This window comes from Nyctibius grandis, chromosome 6 (genome assembly GCF_013368605.1).
Source record: "Nyctibius grandis isolate bNycGra1 chromosome 6, bNycGra1.pri, whole genome shotgun sequence".
In the NCBI taxonomy this organism is placed as follows: Eukaryota; Metazoa; Chordata; class Aves; order Nyctibiiformes; family Nyctibiidae; genus Nyctibius; species Nyctibius grandis.
The window spans coordinates 21,230,972-21,246,687 of record NC_090663.1 but is presented as its reverse complement, the minus strand read 5'-3'; the positions used below and the strand labels follow the sequence as shown (position 1 = coordinate 21,246,687).

At 38.0% G+C, this 15,716-nt stretch overlaps 1 protein-coding gene across 3 annotated transcripts in view; it reads left to right on the top strand.

The window, feature by feature from the left end:
* SEL1L3 (SEL1L family member 3) overlaps nucleotides 1–15,716 on the top strand; it is a 37,957-nt gene that overhangs the window by 3,215 nt on the left and 19,026 nt on the right. For 2 of the 3 annotated variants that reach the window (XM_068403201.1, XM_068403202.1), the window contains exons 2-12: nucleotides 1,284–1,851; nucleotides 3,461–3,587; nucleotides 6,357–6,478; nucleotides 7,869–7,984; nucleotides 9,144–9,199; nucleotides 10,177–10,309; nucleotides 10,908–11,040; nucleotides 11,776–11,922; nucleotides 12,332–12,543; nucleotides 14,107–14,286; nucleotides 15,417–15,536. In XM_068403201.1, coding sequence (XP_068259302.1) covers nucleotides 1,284–1,851; nucleotides 3,461–3,587; nucleotides 6,357–6,478; nucleotides 7,869–7,984; nucleotides 9,144–9,199; nucleotides 10,177–10,309; nucleotides 10,908–11,040; nucleotides 11,776–11,922; nucleotides 12,332–12,543; nucleotides 14,107–14,286; nucleotides 15,417–15,536 — 1,914 coding nt within the window. Of the gene's footprint in view, nucleotides 1–1,283; nucleotides 1,852–2,981; nucleotides 3,346–3,460; nucleotides 3,588–6,356; nucleotides 6,479–7,868; nucleotides 7,985–9,143; nucleotides 9,200–10,176; nucleotides 10,310–10,907; nucleotides 11,041–11,775; nucleotides 11,923–12,331; nucleotides 12,544–14,106; nucleotides 14,287–15,416; nucleotides 15,537–15,716 lie in introns of those variants that run through there. The other variant, XM_068403203.1, reaches the window with a different exon arrangement.

Genomic DNA, 15,716 nt, shown 5'->3' with positions numbered 1-15,716 from the left:
GGGACAAGGAAGTAGTATAGGTAAACTTAGTTTTGACTTTTCCTAATATTTACACCTTCACAGGTTTTGCTGGCTTGATGTTTTTTCAGTGTAGCTCTCAAGGAGCGTCAACGTATTCTTAAGAAATAAAAAGCACAATAGTTTATCATTAGGGACTTTTACTGATCCCCATATTGGATTGTGGGCAAGGTCTTGTCCTCCAGGTGCACAACACATAATTCTGCTTGCCCAAAGCTTTTAAATATTTTGAGAATCACAGTGAAAAAGCCATCAATCCAAGGTAGATATCCAAGATAAATTTCGGTTCGATTTGTTTAAGCTTAGCAAAGTTAAAAGTAACCCAAGACAGATCTTCTTATTTTAAGCAACCTTAACGACCAGCTTCCCTGGTAATCCTAAGTGACAATTCTGAATGTTTTAGACGGATCAGGGGACCTGGCAGAAGTGCCATGCTGGTGGCTGTCCCTCTGAGCTGAATAATCCTCAGTATCCTTGGCAGTGCATCAAGCCGGTTGCTGATGCAGAGCAGAAAGAAAAGAAGCTGTTTGAGGCCTTAGAGACAAGAACTTCAGCATGGTGGATAATCCTGGTGTATGTCCAAGCACTCACTCTCGAAGTATATTATAATGTACATAGCTATAGAGAGCAAAAACTGAGCAAGTGCTGCCTGCTGGTCGTGCGGCTCAGATTTGTAAGTCCGTCCCAGAACAGGAATGTTTCTGTAATAAACTCCTAAACATTTTATGAACGAGAATTCATTCTCAGGAAACCATTGTGAGCTGCCTTAGTTGTTATTCTGCTCTTCAGGAACCTGCACGAAAGATAACAAAATTAGCTAACTTTTTAAAAAGATATAGAAACATCAGGCTGGGGCAGCACAAGTGAACAACAGTACAACGACTAAATGCCGGTACATTTTAGTGTGTACTCTTCAGGCCTGATCCTAGGAGTGTGTGTAAATAGCATGACGTGTAAGTATCTTAGACCTGATTCCACTTGCGGAAGGGCCATAGAATACACCCTGTAAATACAGTTTGTTTGTAGAAGCATATGTAACTTTGAGAACTTGATGTAGGGGAGTTGTTACCATTAAAACCTTGATTGTAGCTCTCCAGTAATCCACATCTACTTGCTGTGTGAAAGCATCCTGGTATTTTGGAGTTCGAGTATGGTATATAAACTTTCTGCTTGTACAGTGTTCTGTTATTGCTGTGAGTATATTAGTAATCATATAAACTTAGATTCTCTGGATAACATGTTTTGTGTTTTGACTTTTTTCCCAGAATTTTGTGCCATCCTTTGGAAAGGAGACATCACGGACAACGACAGTTACTCCACAGTTTGAACAAAACATGGATTACATGGATTTTATTCATTTAAACATTTTAGAAAAGAAAGTTCTTAACAATTCTGAGGTTTCAGTTCAGTATTTGTGTTCTAAGCCTTGTATCGTCAACTTGGAAGCAGTAGCTTCCTCCGAGTTCAGGACTGGTGTACCGGTGTATAGAAGGAGATGGAAGGATGAGAAGAACCTTTACATTAGCAGAACTCGACAAGTACATTTGAAATTTCCGAGCATCATGGTTTATAGAGATGATTATATCATCAGAAACTCAATAATAGTGCACAGTGTGATATTATATGCATGGATTATTCACAAATCAGTTAGCGGCTATGGTGTTGAGCAGAATGAAGACTACCAGGATGCAGTCGCCAAGAATTACACTTTTTTAGAAGCAGTTCCACCTTTTGAACGCCCATATAAGGACCACAAAGTTTGTCTTCAGTGGGGTGCTGACTATTTGTGGATGCTCCAGGCAAACAGGATACCTCAGTGCCCTCATGAAAGTGGTAGGTGTAATGTCACTTTTTTCCCCAAGGAAACTAACCGGACCCAAATAACATCTTTGGTAAGCCGTTAAAAAGTGCATACCTGTAGTAAATAGGAAATGTTGTGTAGAATGATTTACTTCGCAAACATTGTTGAATATGTAAGCTTCATAACTGTGGGGTTAGAGCTGCAGATGACTGAATCCATCATGTCCTGCAGAGCTGACTTGTTTCATCACAGCAAACCTGGAGATTAGGAGCAGCATGGCCTTCTATTTTCTAAGTGTATTCAACAACTTTCTTTAAAACCCACTGATGCCGGTGGTCATCATTCCTTTGTCTTCACGGAGAGTTGTTCAGTCCCTTTACTGCGTTATTTCAGGGTCAGTCCTGCAGTTCTTACATACATAATTCTCACACAGGTAGTCTGCTTCTGCTTAAGATGATGGCCACACGCTCAGAAACATATTTTTAATTCTTTATAGTGCAATAAACTTTATAGTACTTCTTTTTCTTGACCAAAACCATTAGGGATGAGCACTTTTGTAATAAAAAATAATAGTTTTCAATAAAAAAGAAAGTGTCTTGCCAGCTGTATAATACTGAAACTCACAACTCTGCTCTCTAGATTTTCTCAGAGTTCTGATTTTTTTCTGTCTGCCTATCTCTAGCTTTACACCCACTGGCAATTCTTTTTGTCCTCAATATATATTCAAAGCAGAACCTAAAAGGAAAAAGGTTATTTGCTTCTAAAGGGTTCTCTCCTAGAAAATTGCGTAACAGTATTTGTGTCATTTGTTTTCAATACATTGGCATGTAAATGCTCTGTAGGTGAACAGGGAAGCAATGATGTTGCTGCCTTCAGGGGCTTTCTAAAATACATTTTGTAGACAGAGCATCTGACGACAGTGATCTCTGACAACAGTGTGAAACATCTTATGTATTATCTAATTCTATTATAGATGAAAACACTATAACAAGAAATAGAAGGAAATAACATTTTGTTCAAATTTATTTTTTAAAATAAGTGTGTAAAAAATTGCTTGGGGTTTGGGGTTTTTTGTTGTTTTTTTGATTGTTTTTTTTTTTTCATTTTTCTAGGAAAGCTGGTGATATGTCATGGCCTTAAAGATCTTTTTCCTGTTTCTCAGCAGGGGCAGCTTTATCAGATTTATTACAGGATTATGCATATCAGTTAAGAACAGAATTGGTATCTGTCCATAAATACAGTATAAACTGGAGAGCTGAAAATGGAAAGCAAGTCCAAGAGCTGTGGAGTAATGTCACATAGGCATAACCAAAGAGAACGCGAGATTTAAGCGAATAACATAAATGAAGATTTCTTCCTTACTAACTGGTTCTTTGAGTATCTTAGATTTAAATGAGTCTGTTCTTTCCCTGCTTCAAATACCAGCTGGAAAAGGACTTCATTTCACTTTTCATGGGTTATTCAGTCCAAGATTTTAATGTATTTAATAACAGCAAGTGAACTTGTGTTTAAGGACTTACTTGAAGGTTTGTGTTAATTTTTGATCTGTTGTGCGATTCAAATGTTTGACTGTACGAGTGTGAGCTAATTAATGAGTTAACACTTGTTGTCTGGCAGATTAAGAAAGATTGTATTTTTCAGATGGTGTCCATATTCTGAACTTTATATACGCTTCCAGTGGGGAGAAAACAGGAATCTTGAAGAAATTTGAACAATTTGAAAACAGAGAACTTGAGACAGTCAGACAACATCAGATTGATTATCCCATGTAAGTATAGGCAAATAATTGAAGCGGGCTGTAGTTGATTATTGAAGGCTATAGAATGTACTTAAACTCTTAGCCTGTACCACAAATTAAAGGGATACTGCCTACTAATTTGAGAAAAGGCTCGAAAGAAAACTAGTTAGCAATTGCTTCTGTTCTCTGATTTCAGTTTTGGAGAGGATTAAGCTGAACCTCAGAAAGATGCTTACAGTACGTGTTAGTGCAGTGCTGTGTAAGTAGGTGTAACTGAGCTGGTTAGGTACAGTTAGGTGGGTAAGTGAGCTGTTATGTGCTGTCATGATCAGACTGCTGTCTCATGGCTAGCTAACCTGGGGTTTTCTCCATTACAAAGAGATATGCATTTCAAACATCATCTGCAGACCAAGTTCAGAGTAGGGTTTGTTGCAAGGGCAAGCAGTGTGGAGCAGCTTTTTCCCTATAAATTCACACTAGTTTATTTTGCAGCTGACAAGCCCTTAGTGATAGAGTCCCCTGCCTAGATAAGTCTTCCATCTTGAGCTTGCACTATTTCCTTCCATCATCCCTGTGTAAACTCTCCTAGTTGGACAGGAGTAAAACCCCTTAGCTACAGAGGAATCACTCTGGGAAGATCATCTTTCTCTACTCTTCTCCCCCTTCCCAAAACTGTCATAACTCTTCATCATATTTTGCAACTTCAGAGGAAAAAGTGTTTATGTAGAGATATATAAATATATCTCCCTTCCACCAGATGCTGTTACCCCGGCAACATTATGCCAGAAATAGGAAGTGATCACAGGAACTGGAACTTGGCTTCTGATTTGTGTTTGGCCTGTGACCACAAGAAGAGTGCCAAAGAAGACTTGCCAGATAGCGCACGTTGCATACAAATTACTAGCCTTCAAACTATATCTCTGAAGTCATAAGTACAGAGCAATTTTTATCTCCTGGCCTCTTAAGGATGGGTGACAGCCTGGTTTGCACAGCCTGCTGCCCTTTACTCACCAGCACAGCTGCATTCTGCTTCTGGCACTGAGGCACTCAAGCACTGATTGAGAATACATGGCATTAATTTCTGCAGCTCTTTACTGGCTCCACACAGTTCCACCCTCTCTTGCGTTCGGGTGGTGTCTCCAGTGTTAACATAGAACATTGCCTGTCTGTTGTGGTTGCATGACAGCCTGGGGTAGCTCTGTTAAGAAGAGGAAGAGAGTTTTCCTTCTGCTCTCCATATGTGAGCGGTGGTTCCCCGCTGCACGAAAAGGCTGACAGAAGCAGATGGATCTAACTGAAGTTACTCGTTTGACTCATTTGTAACGAAAGAGGACTGGAGATAGATAGACAACTGTCATTTGAGGTAGCTACCAATGGACAGCCTGCAGCAAGGATAGGCTGGGACTGTACAGGACTACTCATGCTGTACGGCATTCTGCAGCAATGGGGGATGTGAAATGAGTCAGCATTGTCCCAAATTCTGTCCCAGGAAATTTGTCCAGAACAGTTATGTGCTCAGACTGGCAATCAAGGATTAAGTGGAGGCTGCGGTATTTAAGTTCGCGATATTGCCAGAGATGAAAGATGAAAAGAGCGATACGTAAGCATAAGCAGCATTTCTGGAAGCACAGTGTTTGCCTGTAGGTCATAATAATCAATATACAAGTGATTGTGATTTACAAACCCTTCTGCCTCACCCATGTACATCTCTGGAGGGTACAGTGTTATTAGGTATTTAAGGTGTAGACTCTATTGGGGAAAACTTCACTACCCTTGCATTTTTTTTAAGCAGGAGAGCAGGTGTTAGGCTTTCAGACCTATATTGGCTTAGTTTAGGAAAAGATACAAGGTACTCTTATGTTCAGCAACTGCTTGAGAGGGAAGCAAGGCAAGACCCAATTCTAAAGTATTATAAACAAATATTGACTTTTTTTCTTAATTATAGAAAAACAAAACCCAAATAATATCTCCTTCTAGAAGTCACTAAGAAAAGAGGACTTCTTTATCAGAGATGATAATAATTGTAATGCTTTGCTGGGTTGTACATTGGAGGTATGGTTTTCAAAGGCATTCAGCATTGGCCTACCTGCTACAGAAATGTTAGGGAAATAAGTAGTCAAGTTGCTGTTAAGAGCACTGAAACAGATTTAGTCTAGCACAAAGGAACTCCTTAAAGTTAGATACTGTGGTATAAATTCTGCTTTTAGTGCCTCAGCCATCTTTGTACAGAAATTTCTAAGTAGATAGCGTTGTTGGGTCTTCAGTTTTTTATTTTGCACAGCTCCATAGTTTGCACAGGCTCCACCTTTATTTATCCTGTGATAGCTCTGTGGCAGCTATTCATACCTATCTGTACTACTCAGAGGCTGGATTCATTTTTAACTGCTTCTCCCAAGCACATTTTCACAGTTAGCATTTAGCACAGAAGACACAGCTTAGTTTATACTGGCTTCCACAATCAAGATTACAAGACCATGCATTTGGGGATTTTGTACTGTAGCCTGCATGCGGGAGGTTGGCTCCAAGTTGTCTCGGTCGTGTTTTCAGTTCTTTATTGATTCAGATAACACTCCCATAATCTCCTCTCATGTTGTTACCACAAAAGTGCATGGTTAAAAGCAGATCCAAGAGTCTTAAGTACTGTTGCTCTGAAGGTTTTCACTGCAGAGGATGTGTTCTGTTCTGAAGATTACATGCATGAAACAGATTTGCTAAATTAAGGTGAAATGTAGGCTTTTCAAATTATATAGGGAGATTTGTCATCAGGAGTGGATTTTTTGTTTATTTTTGCTCGTGCAGGTTCACCGTTTCAATCTGGCTATATTTACTTCATCACTGTGAAAAGGATCTATGTGGCATCCTCTATTTTATTGATCCGAAAGAAATGTATAGTACTCCTGCTGTATTTCTAAATGAGAAAGGTAAGGGATATTATTAATGGCCTTGAGAAGGGGTCTAATATAGTCTTTATAGATCTGTGCATAGGAATAGCATTTATACACATATTATCAGACCTGTTTTGTGAAACAGATCCCTTGCAAAATGCTTCTTTTTGACTGTAGTGTCTCAACAGGAGAGTAGCTGCTAAATTAATAGAGTAAAACTGAGAAATAATTGCATAGCATCTAGTCTTGGCTAACTTCAGAAAACATCTACTGTATCAGGAGAGTAGACTTGAATTGTGCAGATCAGGAACATACACTGGGATTAAACAGTTTTACCTCTATAAATAACTTTTGTAATTATTATTGAAGTATTATTTTAATGTTCTTCTCAATTCTTACATACATACTACATGAAAATTTTTGAAAATTTCAAATAGCTTCAGAAGAAGTCCAAATGATTCAAGGTCTTGCCTATATTGTGATGTTCAAGAAGCACAGTCTATTTTACTGGTCCAAAAAAAAGTGAAGAGGTGGCACTGTCTTAGTCTAGCAACCCTTGCAGTAGAGGAACATTCTGGCCAGAAGACGGCTCTTCAGCCTCTGATAGAGAGTGAAATTCAGCAGCTGGGGGCTGACTGGCAGGCTCACAGAGGAAGTGAGTGTGCAGGGTTTTAAAAGTACACACCTGGCTTTCTCATAAGACATTTTTTCCCCTTCTTTGCAAATTTCACAACTAATCTTTTCCTCTCTGTTATTTTGCTATTTCCTTTTTCTCTGTCTTTTAACCGATCTAGATAATTAATCTATGCATTATAAACTGTATGCTTTTCTTTGAAGAACAAACAAAAATGGCAGCTCAGCCGGAAGTTACCAGCTTGATATGAGATTTGCTGGGAGAGGTTTTAGGGCCAGATTTATTCTCAGTGTTAGACTAGATTATCCTAATAGCGTGTTCTAGTCTGTAGAGTTCAGATCATGAGTCTAGCTTTTGCAGGTCCAAGCAGTGGAGGGTAGAGTCATCTTGTACTTGATCATTGAACTGTCACATGCTAGCAGTTGAGTGTTGAGTAGATACCATTGTCTGCTGTTCCCCTCTGCTGTTTGCTGCAAGTTGTGTCTGCTTTCTGGTGTTTGAGATCAACTGTGGCACCCTCCCTGTTTGCCTTATGTTTAGTGTGCTTATCCCTCAGACAGTTGGTTTTAAGTGTGTGGTTTCATGTGGGAGCCTGGGCATTAGCATTCGAGATGTGTAATTGAAATGTGGAGCACGTTGCCCTGGGATTATGTGAGAACAGATGTATGGCTTGGCGAGCGCCCAGATCTCTGGGCATGAAGGATGAAGAAAATAATACATTAGGAAGACCTTTCTTGATGTTGATATTTCTGCGGTGTTTATTTCCTTTTTCTTCCTTTGTTGCTCTGACAGGTTATGTGCATATTCAGATGCACCTCATGAGAGGAGATGACCTTGCAGTGAAAACTAGCTTCAGCCTTCCTCTGAAGCAGTGGTTTCGATTGGATCTCTCTTTTAAGGGTGGACAGGTATGCATGCTATTGAATTACAGGATCAAGCTGAGATTTGTCTAATTTGATTATGCCTCTGACAAACCCCTTAATAGCTGAGGCTGAGAGAAATCATAGAATCATAGAGTGGCTTGGGTTGGAAGGGACCTTAAAGATCATCTAGTTCCAACTCATGGAATTGGTTTAGAACAGGATGTTAGGAAAAATTTCTCCACCGAAAGGGTTGTCAGGCATTGAAACAGGCTGCCCAGGGAAGTGGTGGAGTCCTCATCCCTGGAGGTATTTAAAAGACATGTAGAAGCGGTGCTTAGGGACGTAGTTTAGTGGTGGACTTGGCAGTGCTAGGTTAACGGTTGGACTCGATGATCTTAAAGGTCTTTTCCAACCTAAATGATTCTATGATTATTTCACTTCCATTGATTTAGATGCATTTAGTTGAGCATGATCTGAGACAAAATATGTAAATTAGGGAAGGTTGGGAAATTGAGGCATCGAGAAATTAAGAGCCAGATTTTAAGAGCGTCTGAAGATGCAGATGAATCCCTAAAAATACATAAGCACTTGAGAAAATGTTGTAGGGTTGTTTTGTGAGTCCTTAGGCAACTTTTTACAATACCAACACGTATGAAAATCTTATCTTGTCTTCTTTCTTGGGTATCTGAATTCCTTTAGCCGTTCTGGCACTGAAAGTCTGCTGAAAGTACACCTCCTGTAAAAGTAGGAGTTGAACCCAGATTATTTGAAATCATGACCTGTTGCATTAGCTTTATGGCTATTCTTCACATGTAAGCTACAATTTCATGAGGAGATCAATTTTCTCTTCATTTAGCATCTCTGCTATATAAAAGCAAAACAGTGTTTCACACCTTGAAAGAATAAAAGCTTCAGCAAAGTACGGATGTCTTGTAACTGAATACAGGAATGAAATAGCTCAAGTAGGCAACATCTGTGCTATTTTTGCTATTTTTTGTCGCTCGTGGTTGGCCAGGACAGACCAGTGCCAATGCTTTCCATTAAACTCTTCTGACATATGTCAGATACGTGACACCATCCTCTTTAGTGCAGAGGAGATGCAACAAGCTGTAGCTGTAGTCTTCTGATCTATAGGTTGAAATGGCTTAATAAAAGTACCTTGTAATATTTTGTTTATTATAATTAATATTTTGTGTTCTTTTAGATAGAAGTAAGCAGTGTTGGGAAGAATTTGAAAAGACATCATCATCAGTCTTTTACGTAAGGAGCATTTTCCCCTTTCTTGAGTAATATGTGTGTATGTGTTCAGAAATGGAAAATGTGAGAAGGAGAGCACAAGTTTGTAACTGAGATTCCAGATGATTTTTAAAATGTCTGTGGTCTTTTTCCACCTCGTTACTGTGCTTACATTGAGCATGAGCTGAATAATTTTGTTAATGCCATGAGCTAGTTGGGTTAACATGCTGCATAATCTAGTACTAGAGTCTGATAACCCTCACTAAAAACTGATTGGAAGGTCAGTGGCATTAGGATCAGTCTTCAAGTGAAGTCTTGGCCTTACTGAAGTCAAGGGAAGTTTTACTGTTGCTGTGAGAGAGGTAGGATTTCACGGTTGAAATTGTTATCTGCTTTGCTTAGGTAGAGAGCAAAACTTTTACCAAAAATGTTCTTGCTCTATCCTTTATTCTAAGCAAATGAATAATTTTTAAATGGATCTTTAATTGTTCTCTTTCACTATAATTTAAGATAGACTCTTGTGAAATAATTTTAAAAAAACCCTTTTAATATGCAAACTATGTAACAGTAAATTGCATGGCAGACTTCAGTGTTGTTCCTTCTCTGCTATGGTTTACAAACCAGAAATTGTAAATTTGTAACTCTAGGAGACAGATAACTTAAATTTTCAGATGCCAATTTTAGGAAAGTGCAAGGGAGAGGTGGAACTGAAATCTCTGAGGTTGTGTAATGATGCATAAAACACCAGAAGATACCTCCAGGTCAGAAAAATAAAACACCTTACTGGTTTAATATGTTTGTAGACAAGGGATTTGTTAAATTTACTCCAGAATTTATCACACTAAGTTGCAGAGTAGATTTTGAGAGTAAACACATGAGACAAAAAAACATACTGGCTATGAGTTTAAGACTGTCAGTTATGGAAATTCTGAGATACAAATTTCTTTTTTTCTTTCATAGTACCTCTTGATAGCCAGCTTACTTCTTTTCATGTTCTCAAGTTTTAGGGAAGATTTCTATTATGATGACACTGCTGGATACTTCGTTCTTGGAGGCAGTGGATATGTAAATGGTATCGAAGCGTTCTTTGGACCTGTGAAATACTATCGTCTCAATGTGTTGGAAACAGAACAGGTAAACAAAAGCAGTATTTGGAAATGTTTAAATATTAGCAGCCAGCTATGACTGTATTTTTTTTTTTTAACTGAAGCTCTTACCAAGTGATAAACTTGCTATGAAGCATAATAGTACTTGGGAATATATAACCAAAATGTGATAATTTTCTCTTGAAATCTAAGGAGTCTTAGCTACCACTTCAAATGCTAAAAGATAAGACTTCTAGAAGAGAGTATGTAAAGCAATGTTCCTAAATCTATATTTAAGTAACGACTTATTTTCAGTATTGCTTTGTTTCCCAGAGTTTTTGATGATAGAGTATTGAACACATTTGATTAATTTATGGTTTTGTTGAAATCGGTGGTAAAAGACACATAGGCTTGGTCAGTTTTGGAAGTTCACCCATGGTTTCTTGGATTATGCTGACTATTGAAACTTATAGTCTATTGTGGCCAGCGTCAGGTTGTCTGGCACATTAACATGATGTGCCAAATAAGCTGATTGGAGTAAACAATCTGTTTCCTTTTGTTATTTGCCTACAACACTTCTTTCTAGCCAAGCATAGACAGCAACAGATACTGTAGATGCCATTTATCCATTATTTGCCTTTTTATAGATTTCTAACCCTCTTCATGACAAAGAAACAGTGGAACAAATTGAACTCTACTACGAGAGATGTATGGACATTCAAGACATAGTTTATGAGTACAGACATACTGTAAGGCAAGGCGAAAATGTGCAAAGAAATTGTAAGTGTTGATCTATGAGATACAAATTTTAAACTGTCGTCTTTGGAGAACTGTTTTCTTTCTTTTTGCCAGAATGTGGATAATGATCGTCAAAAGTAAACAAGAAAAAAAAGGCAATTTGAAGAGTTTAGCCTTGTTACTAGTAGCTAAAAATGTGGTTTTGTCCCTGCAAAGGCTTTTGTGCCATGGAATACAAACTTAAATCACGTTCTTGATATTTCTTCTCTAATAAGACAGGTGCATAAAGGGACAAAGAAACACTTTGAAGCTTACATGTAAGCTATTCAATTGCCTTTTTTCTGTTTCATTCCCAAATTACCCTAAAGGCACACTGCATTTTAAGCCCTTTCCCCAAAATGGGTGGTTTTTGCTAGAATGTCTCTGCTACAGTTGCCTAATGTGCAGTAATTGATAGGTTTATACCAAAGCAACCACTTTAGTGAAAGAAGAGTAACATAGCTTAAATGTCTACTGAAAACTAGCTTATGTTTCCAATCGGAATTCGATCACATGCATTGTGACCAGATTATGGAAGAGAGTAGAAGAAATCTTATGTATTTGTAAGTGGCCTGTACTAGCTGTATGAGTTTTTAGTGCTACTTTGTGTTAAGGAGGTGCTCATCTTGTCCATGAATTTTTCGTTTACCTTAGAAACATCTTTTTTTTTCTACCAGAAGCTTGTTTTAAAGACCAGCCAAGTCAGCTTTTGTGTCTTAAATATGTTGTTTTCTCTAGGTTACTATGACAGCTATTATTTGGAGCTGATTCACAAATATGGAGAAAAATTCAAATGTGATGCCTTCATGTGGGGAAAAGAGCTCAGGGAAAAGTACCACACTTTGTTCAAACTGTTACAAGAGATGGATTTCAGTGCTCCAGATGGTAATCGTATTTTATTTTATTCTTCTTCATAGCTCCACAGTGTATGTCATATAAGTTAGTACGCTTTGACTTCAGTTCATGATTTATACATTTTTTTCATATCAGCTAAAGGAGTGTCGTGTGGCTTATATGTTGTGCTGCAAATGAAGAATGGCTTATTATGTACAAGGAAAGAGAGATATCCTTACGTTTTTAGTGGTTAGTTACTTTGAGATGATCTTTTGGATTTTTATTCACCCTTCCTATTCAATAGTACTTTTTATCTCTAGGGATTTTGGTTGTCTGCGTTGACAGTAACATTCAGCATGAGAAACAACAGAATCTGTCTAGTCCCATTAAATTAAGGCGGGGAAGTCAGTTCCTGATTTTAACTATTGCAATAACTGTGTGTCCTATGTTTTATTTTTAGTGTTAGAAGATGAAAGTGATACAGTTCTAGAAGCTGGCCGGAGGATATTTGAGAAGGTTGCAAAGGGTCTGTCCAGTGCCAATGGCCTCAGCAATATGGCCTCCTCTGTCCCTCTCTTGGTGGATTCCAGTTGTTGTGGATACCATAAAGCTTCCTATTTCCTTGCAGTTGTATTTGAAACAGGGCTCGGTGTGTCTGTGGATCATACAAAGGTAGTATATTTAATATGTTTGGTTATGTCTGTGAAATTAATTACCTTTAAAGGCAATTTAGAAATGGGGTGAATTTATGATCAATTGAATTAAAAAATGTGAAATGGCCTTCAGATCCAGGCTGTGGTTGAACGAATTCCCCAATACAGCTACTCCTAAACAGCCTGATGGCAGTGAAGTCTTTAGGAAATCCTGATGGTGGGAATTTTTATCCTGCTCATTGAGAACAAGGAAATCAATGATTTAGTAAGACCTAATAATGGTGGCAAAGCAAACAGCATGGAACATACTGCTTTTCCAAGTCAGTGAGGAGGTAAGATGAGGTAATAACCCTCGAGTCAGCCACAGTCATTTGTAGATGGGTATGAAAAAAGTCTCACATCAGGCAAATCTCCTAAAGTGGAAAGGGTGTATGGTACAGTCAAGAAGGAAGTCCCATTTTAGAGTGTGCAAAAATGTGGCACTGAGTGTATTATGGTCAAAGGATTAAAAGTAACCAAAGTAGAAGAGTTTTCTTTTGGGAAAAAAAAACTGACCATGCTTCAGCTGAGCAATTGTGGAGCACGTGAACACCTGACCTGAGTTCAGCAAATAACTGAAATGTTTCCGTGGGATTCCCTTGCAAGGTCAAATAAAGGGGAGGTGTTCATGTGTCACTGGAAGAGGGCTATACTCAAATTGCCAACAGATATTTAATTGTGATGTAATAGTGTAATATAAAATGCTCATAAAGAATAGTCGATCTGCCTAATGTGGTTCCAGGATACTAAATCAAAAGAACTCCTGAGAGGTTAATATGAGACCAAGCTCACTCCAGTTTCTCAAACACAAGAAACCTTAGACAGGAGCCTCTTTTATACCCTAATTATGGAGTATACCTAGTGCTAGTTATGGAGGCTAAGTAATTTCATTATTGGATCCGCTTCAGATAATGTAGAAAATAATTTAATATCCAGCGCAGATGGGACACCAGTGTTTTTATTACTGTGCAGGTGAAAAATAATAGTAGTGCTGAAAATGGTTTTGGCAAATGTGCAGTACCTAGACTATTTTAGCACCAATTAATGTGTATGTCAAGGGAGCTTTGTGCTGACACCTTGTAAGCCACAAGTCCCATCTTTCTAGTCCTGTCAGATTCTTAGGGTAAGATTTTCAAGTGCTGTTTGTTAACTTCTGTATGTTTCCACTAAATTCAGTGCGAAAACTCTAGTTGACATCAGTGAGATGAGTTAAGTCACTGCTGAGTATAAAAAGTGTCAGAGTACAATTAATGCTATAATAAAGTGGCATTAAAAAATTGCTGCACACTTAGTGGTGGCAGAATAAGTGCAATACTTGGAAAGTATTTCGAGAGTCTATTTTTTCTTTCAACTCTTTCTATACATATAGAAGACATTTTAACTACTTTAGGGCTGTGCTTGATTCTGCAGCTGTGTTTACATGGTATAGCTAGTATATCAGCTACCAGTATGAACACTCTATTCCTTGTAAATCTCCACCAAAGTGCTAAACTTATGATATGTGCAGTGAATTCACTCTTGTTTGTCTGTTGATTTTTGCCAGGGACGTCTGTATAGTTTAGTTGGCGCTCAGGGTAATGAGAGACTTGCCGTGATGAATCTTGGCTATAAACATTACCAAGGCATTAATAACTATCCACTTGATTTGGAGCTGTCGTATGCTTATTACAGTAATATTGCAATAAAGACATCGTTGGATCAACACACTATAGAAGGGGAACAGGTAAAAGAGTTAGAAGTGTATCTGAATTTGTTTTCTGTGCAAATGGCTTTTCATATATTAATGTTAATTATGTGGCCAGAACATATTTGTCTTGATTTACAAATATTAGCTCATCTGATTGATGTCCCTGCCCATGGCAGCGGTGTTGGACTAAATGATCTTTAAAGGTCCCTTCCAACCCAAACCATTCTATGATTCTATGATTGTTACAAAATCCCCTGAATTATATGTAGGTGTCATTACTCTGTTTCTTAGCAAGAGGGAAGCCAAATCAAAGTTAGGCTCAAATCCTTGGAATTGTCCACACACCTATCTTTCAGTAAAGTCTAAATCTTATTCTTGGGCCCTAATTCCTCCCTCAGATTTCTAATTATTATTATAATTGGATGTGTTTATTAAGCCACTGATCTACTGTTTCAATAGCCAAACATCATGAGGTTCATGCAAAACATGAATTGTCCTCTCCGTACTTACACCTTTTCTATAATCAAATGTAAAGATTTGGCTGTTAAATAGCTGTCTGATGAGCTAAAGTTATAGTAAAATGGTTTTAGAATGAGCTGCTAAATGGGAGGTAACACAACTTTATCTGTAAAGAATACTCCAGGTAGGCCAGTACTAGGATCCTGGTTTATCAGAAAGAATAATATACAAAAAATAGAGAGATTTTGGTTGTTGAAGAACTAAAAATAAGCAGACAGACACCTAGATAAGAGTGCTGTAGGGCACTTCATCAAGCTTTCTACCAGCCCTTTTTTTTTATCTTTTAAGAGAAATTTCTAAGAAACTGAAAAGCCTTAAAAGGCCTAAAAACACTTCTTTGCCATTATTAAGTGCATATAAAACTACAAAGGTGGGGTTTTGTTTTTTCAGTTGTTGCCGTCTTGGCATCTCTTTCCAGTGTAGACTGGATTCACAGTTTTGTACTGTAACAAAGCAGTAAATGGTTTTTACACTGGATGCAAGGATGGTTCTTAATGCACTGGCCAGCAGAGGGGTGGTGAGAATTTTAAAACCCAGAACTGATCATGAATTTTTAGGGATAAACAGGAAATAGGCAACATTTTCATTTTGGTGGCAGATGTATGAATTCATTGTGTAATAATTTTTTCTGTTCACCTACTTTTCAGGCATTTGTTGAAACTATAAGGCTAATGGATGATGAACTGCTAAAAGCTCAAACAAAAGAAAATGGTGATGTCTTTATGTGGTTAAAACATGAAGCAACAAGAGGAAATGCAGCTGCACAGGTATAAAGTAATGTATTTCCCCTTTCTTGCTTTTATACACGCATCGTGTATGTACATCTGCAAACTACGTAGAAAAGTTGTGGAGGAGAGTGAAGCGGACAGACATTTTCTCTTTCCACCCAGAATTGCTTCTTTTTTATGAGCTTAAACTATTTCCCATGTTTCTGTCTGATAATATCC